General features: G+C 42.3%; 1 protein-coding gene across 7 annotated transcripts in view; it reads right to left on the reverse strand.

The window, feature by feature from the left end:
* Positions 1–14,135, reverse strand: part of NEK1 (NIMA related kinase 1) — a 142,155-nt gene that overhangs the window by 39,425 nt on the left and 88,595 nt on the right. For all 7 annotated transcript variants that reach the window (XM_039542325.1, XM_039542324.1, XM_039542326.1 and 4 more), the window contains 5 exons: positions 7,273–7,425; positions 4,448–4,633; positions 3,842–3,965; positions 3,269–3,369; positions 190–407 (listed from right to left, as the gene is read on the reverse strand). In XM_039542325.1, the coding sequence (XP_039398259.1) occupies positions 190–407; positions 3,269–3,369; positions 3,842–3,965; positions 4,448–4,633; positions 7,273–7,425 (782 nt within the window). The remainder of the gene's footprint in view (positions 1–189; positions 408–3,268; positions 3,370–3,841; positions 3,966–4,447; positions 4,634–7,272; positions 7,426–14,135) is intronic.

A 14,135-nucleotide genomic window follows, 5' to 3' on the forward strand; every position in this document is an offset into this window, starting at 1 on the left:
CTAAGACTGGAAGGGACCTCAAGAGGTCATTGAGTCTAGTCCCCTGCTCTCATGAATGCTCTCTTCTGAAAGAGCTATGTCTGTAGCTATATACTGGCAAAACTTTTCCCAATAAAACTTTCTAGTGTAGATAAGCTTTGGAAAAGATAAGATTTCATTTAATAAAAGGAAACATTATTGTGTACTTGCCTTTGGATTGTTTGCATCAAACAGGCCAGTAGAGAGCCCAATCAGTAATGAACTTTTGCCTTTCCTTTTTGCTGGCGATACAGATCGTGAACGAGGTGGAAAAGGCTCTTCCAGTGAAGACTGAGCTGACAGAACTGGTGAGGTTGTTGGTACGGCTTGTGGTTGTGGCACCTTCTGGAAAAAGGGTTCAGGTTGCATAGAGTCACTGAGACAAGTGTCTGGGGTGGTGAGAGAAATAAGGTTACAAATCCATGCAGACAAAAACTCCAAGCCTCTAAGCAAATGGTAACTAGAGTTGAATTAGGATAGTCCAATTATATCATTAAAAGAGCCACATCAGCTAATCTCTACATTTTAGATTCACTTTCTTTAATATATTGTTTTAATTGTTTCATACAAATGGTCAAAAATGTTTATGCTAGGCAATTCAATTCAAGTTTCTCCCCTCCTTTATTTACCAAGACCTTTAAAAACATAGATGCAAAATATTACTAAGTTGCAATATGAAGATTTTCATTAATTAATATTCAACTTTTGAAACTTACGTGTAAGTTGGCCATACACAAAGAAGTAGTTTACAACGTATATTCTGTCATGTTTACACTTGGTTTCACACTGCTTAACTGTATCTTACAAAACTAAGATGGTTCATTTTCATTAGTGTAAGGTATATTTGTGTAGGGTATACTGCTTATAGTTTATTACAGAGAAGCTCCCATCAGGAGTTACTGCAAGAAAGTTTTGACAAACCACATTTCATTTGTAAATTACTATATAAAATCTTATACATTATGTTAAAACCCTAAAGCACAAAAAGTCAAATATATATAGTCTGATGAAATTTAGAAGTGTAATTAGTTGACAGAGTATTTTCTCACAATACAAATCTTGATATAGAAACAATCATGTAAAATACTATACATGTTCTGAAATATTCATTTTATGTCAGGGATACCGAATCATCCCTAAAATGCGTGGATGGTGAGAACATATTTGTTTAATAATATTAACTGTTGCAGCACAGTCCACTCATTCTGATCGTTTTATTTCTAGTTAGTCCTGTTCTAGTCTTGTATGCAATATATTGTAAGACAAATACCCATTATGGGAAATGTGGAACTAGCTATTAAAAATACAATATTTTGTGTTTGTGTGTGAGCCATATAAATTGGAGCCCTAAATTTCATAGGAGCAAAGAATTTCCTTAAAGTTTCCTCTTATCCTGGATCTATAAAGGTGTTTTTATTATTATTATTACTACTATTTATTATTTTATAGTGCCATAAGTGTACCGGTGCTTCACAGAAGACACTAAAAAGACAGGCCACTTCCCTGAGCAGCTTACTAGATAAAGGAATATAAGAAAATATTTCCAAATTTATGTTTACTCTACCTCCACTAAAAAAAAACAACCCTTAAGACTTTTTGGTTTTTTTGTTTGTTTTTTCTCTGGTTTTTGTTTGTTTGAAAAATGCAACAGAAACCTCCGTTCTCCTTAAGAGTTTACCAATTTCTGCTGAAATACTCAGGACAGAGGATGCTCCCTTCAACAGAATGCCAAAGCACAGTGGAAGATACATAAAGACCACCTTAACACTAGAAATCCAGATCCAGACAGTCATGCTCCAAGAATGGATAGCATTAGCCATGTAGGGGGTGTGCTTAAGAGCATCCAAGTGATACACTAGATAGCCTCCGATAATGTGACTTGTGAAGCCTTGTCTGCAAATTCAACCTGTTCTCCCCGGATAGATGCCCCAGAGCAGGAAACTGATACAAGCATAGAGTGCCCAAAATTAACCTGTAGTACTGCTGCCTCTGCTGTCATGGTGGGGACATGTACAGCTCCACCTCAGATCTGCATGGATGAATTGAGTGCACAAGGTCAAACCTCATTTGATGGAGGCATTTGCCAAAATAAATACATAAAGCAGCAACTTGGCCATAAAGGAAGACAAATTAACTCTGTAATTCTTCAAAGGCCCAATCTTAGAGTCTTAATCCTTGCTTATGCTAAACTCCAACTTAAGTCAATGGAAGTTGACTCCTAAATTTGTGCAATTTTTAACCGAGTATATCAGAAATGAGCCCATGGCTGCAAAGAAGTTCTACATCACTGCAGACCTCTGAATTGTATAATACCCTTTGTGTACTGGGTATATTTGTATGTATGAATCAGGCACTGCAGTTTCGCTCAAAATTTTTCAAAATTGGAACAACTGCTTCAGATAAAGGTCTTAAAGTGATCATCTTCTCTGTGGCTTCTCTTTTATTTGCTTATATGAAAAAATATTAGGACAATTAAGAAGAGCTGATATAAAAACCTGCTTTAATGCTACAGGCACAGCTGATAGTTAACATTCCCCTTTCACTCATTTATTTCTCTTTGTTTGGATTTAGTCTTTATATTTCATGATACTGAATATCCTTTAGTTGTCTATACATCCCTCCTGCTCCAATTTCTTTAAGTCCCTATGCAGTTGAAGTCTTTTGTCCTGTGTATTTGCTACTTTTCCAATTTTGGTGTAATCTCCAAATCTGATTTATACCAACAAGAACACCTAACAAAAGAAGACCTGCAGCAAATCCCAAGGAGACACAAAGGTGCTTGAGATTTTCAAACTATTTGGACAAAGGCAATGCAAAACCCTAAGAGAGTCCCAAACTGCATTACAGTTAACAGGGCTGTCATTCTCATAGGCTGACAGCCACTTCAACATGAAAGAGTCTGTGGACTTCTTGGAAATACTCCATAGACCACCGATGAACTCTCGTAGAAGAAATTATTCTAGCAACTACATAGAAGGAAGGTTATAATCAGCTAGCAATACTTGAAATTATTAGTAGTTATCCAAGCTAGAGATAAATTGGGGAAGAAAAAGTTTGTTGATTGGGAAGTCCAAGATTTGGCTTTCTTAATTTATCAGCAGAATCCCTTTATGAACTTTCTAGAACTACAGAGTGAAAGTGGCAATAGGACAGAACAGATTTGTCTTTTGGATTTAAAAGGTAATACCCATATACTGTATAACCAATGCTACTATTTAAAAAAAAATAATGTAGTAGTCTCCTCACTGACCAGCAGTAACTTCATGATGCGGTTGCGCATTATGTGGCATTTCCTTCTCCAAAGCTGCTTCATCACCATCATCTTTCTGACAGGCAGTATCTTCCTGTGGCCTACAATTTAAAATCACCATTAATGCAATTCATCTACAGAGAAAGTCAGCCAGCCATCAAGGGTAGGTCTACACAGGGATAAAAGCCCCACTACATGGCTACAGCTGAGCCAGATCTCCTGATTCGGACTCATGTGCTAAAAATTTCTGTGTAGATGTTTGGGTTCGGGCTCTGGTACCCTCCCCACCCTCACAAGCTCCCAGAACTTCGGCTCCAGCCCAGCTCAAATGTCTACACAGCAATTTTTGATCCCCAGAGCCAGAGTCAGCTGATCCGTGCCAGCCATGGGTTTTTTATCCAGGTGTAGCTATATCCCACGTTGACAATTAGAAGCATCAGGGCTAAAGCCAAGTATAACATTTTAATTAATTAAGTGAAATATGTAAAGTACTAGTCTGTCAAAACCTAGCTATTGTTTTGAATGGTTCTACAGACAGTGACCAAGAAAAAAAAAGTGAAAATTGTTACTCACTCATGCGCTGTTATTGCTTCCCTTTCTTTAACCCACACATCATGAACAGTGATGAGAAATTGGTCACTTTTGCACTTATTTTTTTCAGTTTCTTCCAATATTTCTTCTTCCAAATCATCCAGCTCTAAAGTAAATAAAAGAATGATCACAACAACAGAGCATCACAGTCAAATACTCAAGTGAAAGAAAAAAAAATCACAAAAATATTTCTTGTCGGTAAAGGTTACATTTACATTCTTGGAAGTTCAGTGACTTTTGGACTTTAACAGAAGGCACTTTTGCAGCCCCAAAAGGTACTGCTTTCCAGTAGGTTCCCAAAGCACAGCAGTGCCAGGGTGCCCAACCCACAACTGGGAATATGGAGAGGCCACCTCCAAGGAAAACTCAGCATTTCCTTAATTCTATCCCCAGTATCTCAATTTAACATTGCCTACAAGTTTTTGGCATGTAATATATTAGAACTGTAATATGACATACTAACTTACTGGTATACATCAAAGTTTTGGCAATTTTTTGTTTAAAAAAAAGTAACAACTGCATTATTTTTAATTCCTTACTGATTAAGACAATGTTTATATTATTTAGAATTAGTAATGAAAATCATACCATCTAGCACAACAGGTCTGGATGGCACTTGGGTGGCATCAAATGTTTGTGACTCCTCTGGTATTGTCCTTTCAGATTCTATGATACCAACAGCTGAAGCTGAACATTTCTTTCCAATACAAGAAGCAATTTTTACTTCACTGTTTTCTTTCACTATTAAGGGCTGAGAACCTTCTTCAGGAACTTCTATAGTATCAAATAATACAAATTTATTATACAATTTTAAAAAGTGAACTTTATCTGTTTTGGTAATGATAAAGGATAAACTGTAGAGTTGATAAGTATTTTAATATAAGCAACTACCCATAATAAGAGTAAGGAAAACACCGTGTTTACAAACTTTATTAAAAATCAAAGAGGAAAGGTGAATCTACTTTGCTTTAAAAATAGTAACAGGTTTATTTATTTATTACTATTATCATAATTGCAGGGAAATAAAAACATATTGCCCATAAATGGAACAACTTCTTCTTTTAAGTCTGTATGCGTCAGACTAATCTAAAATACTATTTTGCAGTATTACAAGTTTTACCAAAGGAATCTTTTTACCTAATCTAAGAAACTGTAAGAGTAGAAAGGTTGGAAACATACATGAATTCACATATCCCTGAAAGGATGAAAAGAGATCACAAAAGACACAAAACTGACATTGTTACAAATGACTTTTATGTAAGATGATATGATTTATGTGTCTTAATATTATGCTGAATGAATTTTCTGCTTTCTTGATTAGGCGATAACAACTATTGGTATTTAATGATCTACCCAGCACAACTGCAAAAGACAATTAATTGTTGTCAAATCCTAATTCTTAAGATTTATTCAACTTTTACTATCTTAGTACACCAATGTACCATTCCAAAAAGTTAAACATACTCAGTACATTTTAGAGCATGGGATTACATTTAAGAGTTGAAAATCCCAGTGCAATTTGTTTCTCTCTGCCAGGACAGCACAGTCCACTGTCTCAGTGGAGAATCACAAGGAAAGAAATTAACATTAGATGTTGAAACACTATCAGCATCTGGCATTTAAACACCGGAAGCGTGCGGGGGGAGGGGGGGAGGCGGGGGGGAGAGAATAAAAATAAAAAGCCAGAGGCCAAAGAACAGAGGGGAAAGATATTAATCCTATAACAGATAGCTGCTTTGGAAGTGCCAGGATTGATAAGTGAGGAGCTCAATATATTTATCTAATATTAGAACACAAGTGGGCCAAGCTACGGGTTTTAAAAAATGACTCCTACTTTTTTGTCCAAACTATTCCACTTTGCCAGTCGTCGAATCCTCAATTAAGAGAGAAGAAGATTATGGTGCTAAATAATAATATATTTTATTTGTCCAATGGAGGCTATTCATTTAAACAACAACCGCCTTTCACAGTCCTTTTTAGCATCCTGTTTCTTTGTCAAGTTTGTTTCTTTGTATTTATCACAATTGATATATGACAGTGGGAATGAGGGAGAAGATGAAAGAGGAAGGAACAAACAGGGACAGAATTCATTTCTATTGCTAGGAAGGAGTCCTCACCACAAAAACAAGTGGTCCATATTGAGCAACAGCTCATGAAAATAATTCTGCTGAATAGCGAACTTACTCTCTTGTTAATTAAGATCCTACCTGAAAAATAAGTGGTAGTTACCTGTAACTGGAAGTTCTTAGAGAGGTGTGTTCCTTATCTGTATTCCACTGGGGGTTAGGCATGCACACCATGCACCTGGAGTCAGAGAATTTGAAACTAGTGTATGTTCATCCACATCTTATGGGGACGCCAGAGATGGCAATGAATCGTCAGTACCGTCTGGAATCACTGGATCTCATTGTTTATGGGTCTTTTTCTTGTGCCTGTGAGACTTGGAAAGTACTCCAACCCCTTGAGCCAAGCTAGTAGAGGGAGCATCCATCTACTTTGATTTGGAGGAAGACTTAGTCCCATGCTTACGGGAGTGCTTCCTTATCTCCCAGCGAGGTCCCACCCTGGGGTCTTGGTGGGCGGCTCTACCAGCACTGGGGTCAGCCATAGTAGCGGGACGCACGCTCCTTGCTGAATCAGACCAATATATTGGAGTGGGAGGGGGTGAGGAGTCCACTGGCCTGAGTCTGAATGTGGTCTCATGGCGAGTTCCATGAGATGCTTCTGGAGGCTAAGTGCCCAGCCTTCTCAGGCGCAGCTGGGGAAGGACTAGCAAATACTGCACCTGGACACAAATATGATCTTCTCTCAGGCAGCAGAGACAGCATTGGTGGTCACCACTGACCAAGAAGGATCATGGACAAGAGGCACAGAGTTTGAAGCCCAACATTCTGGTCGTAGTGTAGTTCCTGTTCATGGATATGTAGAAAGGTGCAGGGGGGAGGCATGGGTTAAAAACCCAAAGCTTATCTAAAACAATTGCTAAAAACTATTAACTTTTAAAACTAAAAGGAAAACAAAACTGGTATAACTGCTATAAAAAAATCACAAACTATTTACAACCATCTTTTAGAAGTGCATTAGAGATTAGGACACAAAACTTTCGATCCAGACCATGCACTGCGGAGAAGGAACTGGAGAGACAGTCTGCCCTACCCTTTATTGCTTTGGATAGACGCACAAGGCAAACCAGGCATACGTGCGGACCAACGGACACTTCTTTCAAATTCTGACTCCAGGTGCATGTGAACCTTCAGTGGAATACAATAGGGACCATCACTCAAAGAAGAACTAGCCAAATCATGATATTATATTGTGATAAGTAGTTCAAAAGGAAAAAACGTTACTCTCATAAGCCCTATGAAGGTAATTTTCTAACCCTGCAGTTCAGACAACTCCCAATTCCTGCTTACCATTTGTGATAGTTATTTCCTCCAGTAATTCAGTTTGAAGCTGCAACTCTGCTTCTCCCAGTATCTTCAGCACTGAATCAGTAGGGCTTTTGCCCCAAACTTTCCTCTGGGGTTCACCAACATCTAGTTTAATTACCTCCCCGATGGTCTGCCCTGTTGGGAATCATGAAGAATAAATATGTTTATCATCTTTATTCACAATCCTATAAAATCAAGGAACGACTATGTCTATTGCTTTTTATTTTGAACACATGAGCCTGAAAAGATAGATCCCTGATTGAATCTAAACATCGGAAGAATCTCTCTCTGGCCACCAGCTTCAAAAGTTTCTCCTGACATTTTCACTTAATCGTAACAGTAGACCCACCAATAGGTTTTAGTCACAAGGAGTTGGTGGTTTTTTTGTTTGTTAGTTTTTAGTACCTGAGGCAATATGCGTAAGCCAAACAAAGAAGAGAATTTTCCATAGCCTTTTCAACTGGCTTATGCAGACCTGGACTTCATACCAAGAACTTCACCTCTGCCCCAAGGAACTTGTCTTTTGGGGAAGGAAGGGACAATAGGAACATCTCTTACCCTTATTTTGCTGTCTGTATCTGCCATTTCAGAAGGGGGGGGGCACAAAGGAAGGTGCTGCCTCAGAAGCCCTCAAACTTTCCAAAAATATATATTTGAAAATAACTTTGAGAAATGCACCCAACGGAATAAAGAAAATTAGATAAACTCCGTTTAAATTTAAAAAAATTCCTTTGAAAGGCTCTGCTGCAAAGGGAGACTTTGAGCCTCCCATCTTATGCATACTTAAACTGCACAGTTGCCAGAGATTTTCCCCTTAGTGGTATCCCTCGGACTGGCTCTAGTGCCCCCTGGAGCCATGCACATATGCACCGGTATAAGGAGCACCGCCGGCTCTGCACCATCTCATCATTTTTCTTACTGATAACCCTACCCCTCTGGACTTGTGCTCGTCCAGCTTTTCTAAATAGTCCTGAACCACTTCTTTCTCCACAGAGTGCTGGTCACCTCCTCCCCATGCTGTGCTGCCCAGTGTAGTAGTCTGGGAGAGGACCTTGTTCATGAAGACAGAGGCAAAGAAAGCATTGAGTACATTAGCTTTGTCCACATCCTCTGTCACTAGGTTGCCTCCCCCCATTCAGTAAGGGGCCCACACTTTCCTTGACTTTCTTCTTGTTGCTAACATACCTGTAGAAACCCTTCTTGTTTCTCTTAACATCTCTTGCTAGCTGCAACTCCAAGCGTGATTTGGCCTTCCTGATTTCACTCCTGCATGTCTGAGCAATATTTTTATACTCCTCTCTGGTCATTTGTCCAAGCTTCCACTTCTTGCAAGCTTCTTTTTTGTGTTTAAGAGCAGCAAGGATTTCACTGTGAAGCCAAGCTGGTCGCCTGCCATATTTACTATTCTGTCTACACATTGGTATGGTTTGTTCCTGGCAACCTCAATAAGGATTCTTTAAAATACAGCCAGATTTCCTGGACTCCTTTCCCCCTCATATTATTCTCCCACAAGATCCTGCCCATCAGTTCCCTGAGGGAGTCAAAGTCTGCTTTTCTGAAGTCCGGGGTCCGTATTCTGCTGCTCTCCTTTCTTCCTTGTGTCAGGATCCTGAACTTGACCACCTCACGGTCACTGCCTCCCAGGTTCCCATTCACTTTTGCTTCCCCTACTAATTCTTCCCCGTTTGTAAGCAGCAGGTCAAGAAGACCTCTGCCCCTAGTTGGTTCCTCCAGAACTTGCACCAGGGAATTGTCCCCTACGCTTTCCAAAAACTTCCTGGATTGTCTGTGCACCGCTGTATTGCTCTCCCAGCAGAAATCAGGGTGACTGAAGTCTCCCATGAGAACCAGGGCCTGTGATCTAGTAACTTCTGTTAGTTGCCGGAAGAAAGCCTCATCCACCTTATCCCCCGGTCTGGTCATCTATAGCAGACTCCCACTCTGACATCACCCTTGTTGCTCACACTTATAAACTTAATCCAGAGACTCTCAGGTTTTTCTGCAGTTTCATACCAGAGCTCTGAGCAGTCATACTGCTCTTATATACAATGCAACTCCCCAACCTTTTCTGCCCTGCCTGTCTTTCCTGAACTGTTTATATCCATCCATGGCACTACTCCAGTCATGCAAGTTATCCCACCAAGTCTCTCTTATTCCAATCACACCATAATTCCTTGACTGTGCCAGACTTCCAGTTCTCCTTGCTTGTTCCCCAGGCTTCTTGCATTTGTGTATAGGCACTTAAAATAACTCGCTGTTTGTCCTGCTTTCTCAGTATGAAGCAGGAATCCTCCCCTCTTGCGCTCTCCTGCTTGTGTTTCCTCCCAGTATCCCACTTCCCCCAGGGCTTTGGTCTCCTTCCCCCCGTGAGCCTAGTTTAAAGCCCTCCTCACTAGGTTAGCGAGCCCGCTTGCGAAGATGCTCTTCCCTCTCTTCGTTAGGTGGAGCCTGTCTCTGCCTAGCACTCCTCCTTCTTAGAAAACCATTCCACGGTCAAAGAATCCAAAGCCTTCTCTCCGACACCACCTGCGTAGCCATTCGTTGACTTCCATGATTTGATGGTCTCTACCTGGGCCTTTTCCTTCCACAGGGAGGATGGATGAGAACACTACTTGCACCTCAAACTCCTTTATCCTTCTTCCCAGACCCACGTAGTCTGCAGTGATCCACTCAAGGTCATTCTTGGCGGTATCATTGGTGCCCACATGGAGAAGCAGGAAGAGGTAGCGATCCGAGGGCTTGATGAGTCTCAGCAGTCTCTCTGTCACATTGTGAATCCTAGCTCCTGGCAAGAGAGCAGGAAGGCATCGGAGAGGGTGCCCCTATTGAGCCTGTGCAGCAAACAGAACTGATGGCATTTCCTGTTCTGTCTGGTGGCAAACAAGTCCACCTGGAGAGGACCCCACTTCTGGAAGATAACACTGGCAACCTCCAAGTGAAGAGACCACTTGAGGTGAGAGGAAAAGGACCTGCTGAGGTGATCCCTCTGTGTGTACTGGGCTCCTTGGAGAAGTGATGCCTTAAGATGAATGGCGTGTTTCATGCAGAAGTCTTACAGACTCTTGGCACAGGGCTCAAGATCGAGCTCCTCCCTGCTTGTTGATGTAAAACATCGAGGCCATTTTGTCCATCAACACCTGCATCACCTTGCATGAGATCTGGGGAAGAAACACCTGGCAAGCCAAATGTACCACTGAGTTCCCTGACATTTATGTGCAGGGAGAATTCTTCCTGGAATCAGAGGATCTGAGACTTTCAAAGTGGGGTCCCGACCTCAGGTCTGATGCGTCAAAACCAAGGTTACCAATGGATATGGGGCAGCAAAAGGTACCCCTTTCACTATGGAACCTAGGTCTCTTCACAAACTAAGCAAAGCTAGGACAGCAGCAGAATCATGAATACCGAGTCCAGGTGGTGTATGCTGGGGAGTAGACTGATTTCAGACACATCTGCAGGGGTCTGAGGCATAACCATGCATACTGTACCACATAGATACATACCGCCATGTCACCCAACAGTTTGAGACAAACCCAGGTGGTTGTAAGAGGGTGGGTTCCGACCTAGGAGATCAGATCCGACATAGTTGGGAATCTGGTCTCCAGTGAATAAGCATTGGCCTGGACAGGTCTAGCACCACCCCAATAAACTCTATTCTCTGAACCAGGACCAAAGTTGACTTTTGTACATTTATAAACAGGCCCCATGCCTGAAAGGTGGCCTATACTATGCTGATGCTGTGCTGGACTTGAGCCTGGGAGTGGCCTTTGATCAGCCAGTCGTCAAGGAACTTGTATGCCTCGTTGTCTGAGGAAGGCTGCAATCACCATCATACACTTCATGAAAACCCATGGGAGCTGCTGAAAGACCGAAGGGAAGCATGGTGAACTGGTAGATGACTCACCACAAATTTAAGGAATCTCCTGTGTCTGTGGAAGATGGAAAAGTGGAAATAAGCATCCTTCAAATCAAGGGCAGTGTACCAATCTCCTGGATGTAGGGGGGGAATGACAACGGCCAGGGAGACCATTTAGAATCTCAGTTTCTTGAGATATGGGTTGAGGCGATGCTGGCCCAGGACAGGCAGTAGACCCCATCTTGGCCTTCAGGATTAGGAAATATTGGGACTAAAATCCCTTCTCTCTCAAGTATTAAGGAGCCTCCTCTACAGCCCCCACACACAGGAGGGCTTGCACCTCCTGGATGAGAAGCTGCTTGGGGGAAGGGTCCCTGAAGAGGGACGGGGGGAGGGGATGAAAACCTGAGGTGTAACTAACTCTCATAGTGCTGAGCACACAACGGTCCTATGTTACATAACACCATGCTGGGCAGAAGAGCAACAGGCAATTCAAAACAAAATGAAGAATGGATCTGGAGTCGAAACTGGTATGTCATCCTCTGGCATACCTTCAAAAGACCTGCCTGGTCCCACTGGAGTATCTATGTGAGCCCAACTGGGAAGTTGAGGCAAAAAGGAGGGGCTGACAACATTTATAGCCCTTTCCTTTTCTTTTCTAGGGCTCCTGCCTGGACTGCTCAGGGAATCAGGGAGGCTGCTGGGGCCTAAAATGCTTCCTGGAAGCCAGGGGCATCTAAAGGTCCAGGGAGCGAATCGTGGCCCTCGAGTCTTTGAGACCAGGGAGCTTGGAGTCCATTTGTTTGGAGAATAGGGAGATACCCTTGAAGGGGAGGTCTTGGATGGACTGCTGCACTTTGTGAGAGAGGCCCAATGATTGGAGCCACAAACAGCACCTCATGGCTGACTCCATCTTTTTGGTTGCTGAGTTGGCGAGTCTAGCACTGCCTGGTGGGAGGTCCTGGCCACAGTCTTCCTCCAGGATCGCCATGAACTCCTGCCTTGACTCCTGTAGCAGGGCATCCTTAACTTTAGCCATTGAATCCAACAAGTTAAAATCGTAGCTCCCCAACAGAGTTGGCTAGTTAGAAATACATAACTGGATTCTAGATTCTTCCCTCAGAGACCATGGACAGTGCAGTATCCTGCTTCTGCCTCCAGGCAGTACCGGGGAAACAGTGATTGATGACATGTCAGAGAACACTACAAAAGTACCATGGAGAGTGCCATGATGGAGCTCACCACCCCTTGATCCCTTCTATCCCTGGTAGCTTTGGCTGGCAGGGAAACTTGGGGGGTAGACAGGATCGGGAGGGACATCAGATTCTTTGCCGCCTGGAAAGCCTCTGCAGTCGAAGGGGCCCGCAGGCATGAGGTTCCATGACTGCTCCCGTGAGTCAGAGGTGGATCCCAGACTGGATTTAGAGTTGTGGTAGAGTTTCAAGAACCAATAGTGGCTCTTGGGAGGACAAGTTACCCCATGTGGGTCTTACAATGCCAGCTATGCCCCACTTGTCCCTTTTCAGCACTGGAGACCGCCCTCTCTCGGCACACTGTTTCTTATGCTGCTTCTTTGGCACCAGGGATGGAGAATGGTGCCAGTAGGAGCACGGAACCAATGGAGCACTTCACACAGAAGCCGAACTGCTTGGCGCCTATTCACAGCGTCTCGGCTCTGAGGCTGGTTTGAAGGCTGCCCCCCATGAGGAAGGCCTTCAGACAAATGTTTCTATCTTTCTGAGTGCGTGTTTGAAGCACCTGCATATCTGGCACTTCTCTTTAATCTGAGTTTTCCCGAGGCTCTTTAGACAGCTAGAGTGTGGGTCACTCACAGGCATGGGCTTCCCCAAGCAGGCACACAGCTTGAAGTCAGGGGACTGGGACATGCCCAGCCCTAGTGGCGAAAGTCCCTCAATGAGAGGGACCACTATCCACACTATATACACGAACACTTGCTAAGAACTATATACACTAACTACAATAACTATATATGACAGAAAAGTCCAAGCCACTGGGAAAGAAGCCTTGCAAGAACAGGAGGGATCATTCCAAGCAACCATCACAGGTGGTAAGAAGGAACTGAGAGTGCGCAAAGCCAGCAGAGCCCCTTATACCGCACGCGCGTGCAGCTCCAAGGAGTGCTAGAGCCAGTCCTACGGATAGCACTAAGGGAAAAAATGTCCGACAACTCTGCACGCAGTGTGCGCACACACACCTAGCATGGAATGGACATGAGAAAGCACTCGAAGAAGAATGATAGTTTAACTCTGTGGAGACTGATACTCTGGGCTAGAATTTTAGCCTGTCCGAAGAGGTGGGGCTAAAAGGTAATGAAGAGGCTATAGTAACCAGTATATAAATTGTTTTATAAAAAATGATCACAAATTAGAATCAAATTTATAAATTAAAAATCTATCATTAGGAAACTTTTTTCTTTAAGGATTAAAAATGCTATAGCAACAGGCCAATATGATATTAAAATGAAAATAAGTGCCTGTACATCAGATCACCAGATGATCAGTTTTAATGGAATGAAATTGAGGTTTTTGGGTGTACTTGGTAGCTTATTTTAGAAGGAACAACGGGAGGAAATATGCTTCACCATCATATACTGGGACCCAGGAATTTGCCATTACACAGTTTTCCTGATCCTGAAAGATATTCTAAACACACTGAAGAAGGAAGCCAGATGACATCACCAGCTTCACTGGATTGAATACTGAACAACATCTAAACACCTGAAGTATGAACTGAAGGTTTCTGCTGATATATCCGTCACCCCCTCCAAAAACAAAAATGTGACCAAGGAAGCAAACTAAAAATAATGCTTTAGCCAGATAGGTAAAAAAGCAAGAGTTTTGCCTGAAAATTTTCCAGCAGCTAAACTGCAAGTGAAAAAGACAGAAACTGCATCTTTGTAATATCTCTGATACTGTAATTTTTTGTCTTGTCTCAAAAAGAAATAGGTTCAGATCTTAGTAACAACAAAATC

Source organism: Mauremys reevesii, linkage group 5, assembly GCF_016161935.1.
Source record: "Mauremys reevesii isolate NIE-2019 linkage group 5, ASM1616193v1, whole genome shotgun sequence".
In the NCBI taxonomy this organism is placed as follows: domain Eukaryota; kingdom Metazoa; phylum Chordata; order Testudines; family Geoemydidae; genus Mauremys; species Mauremys reevesii.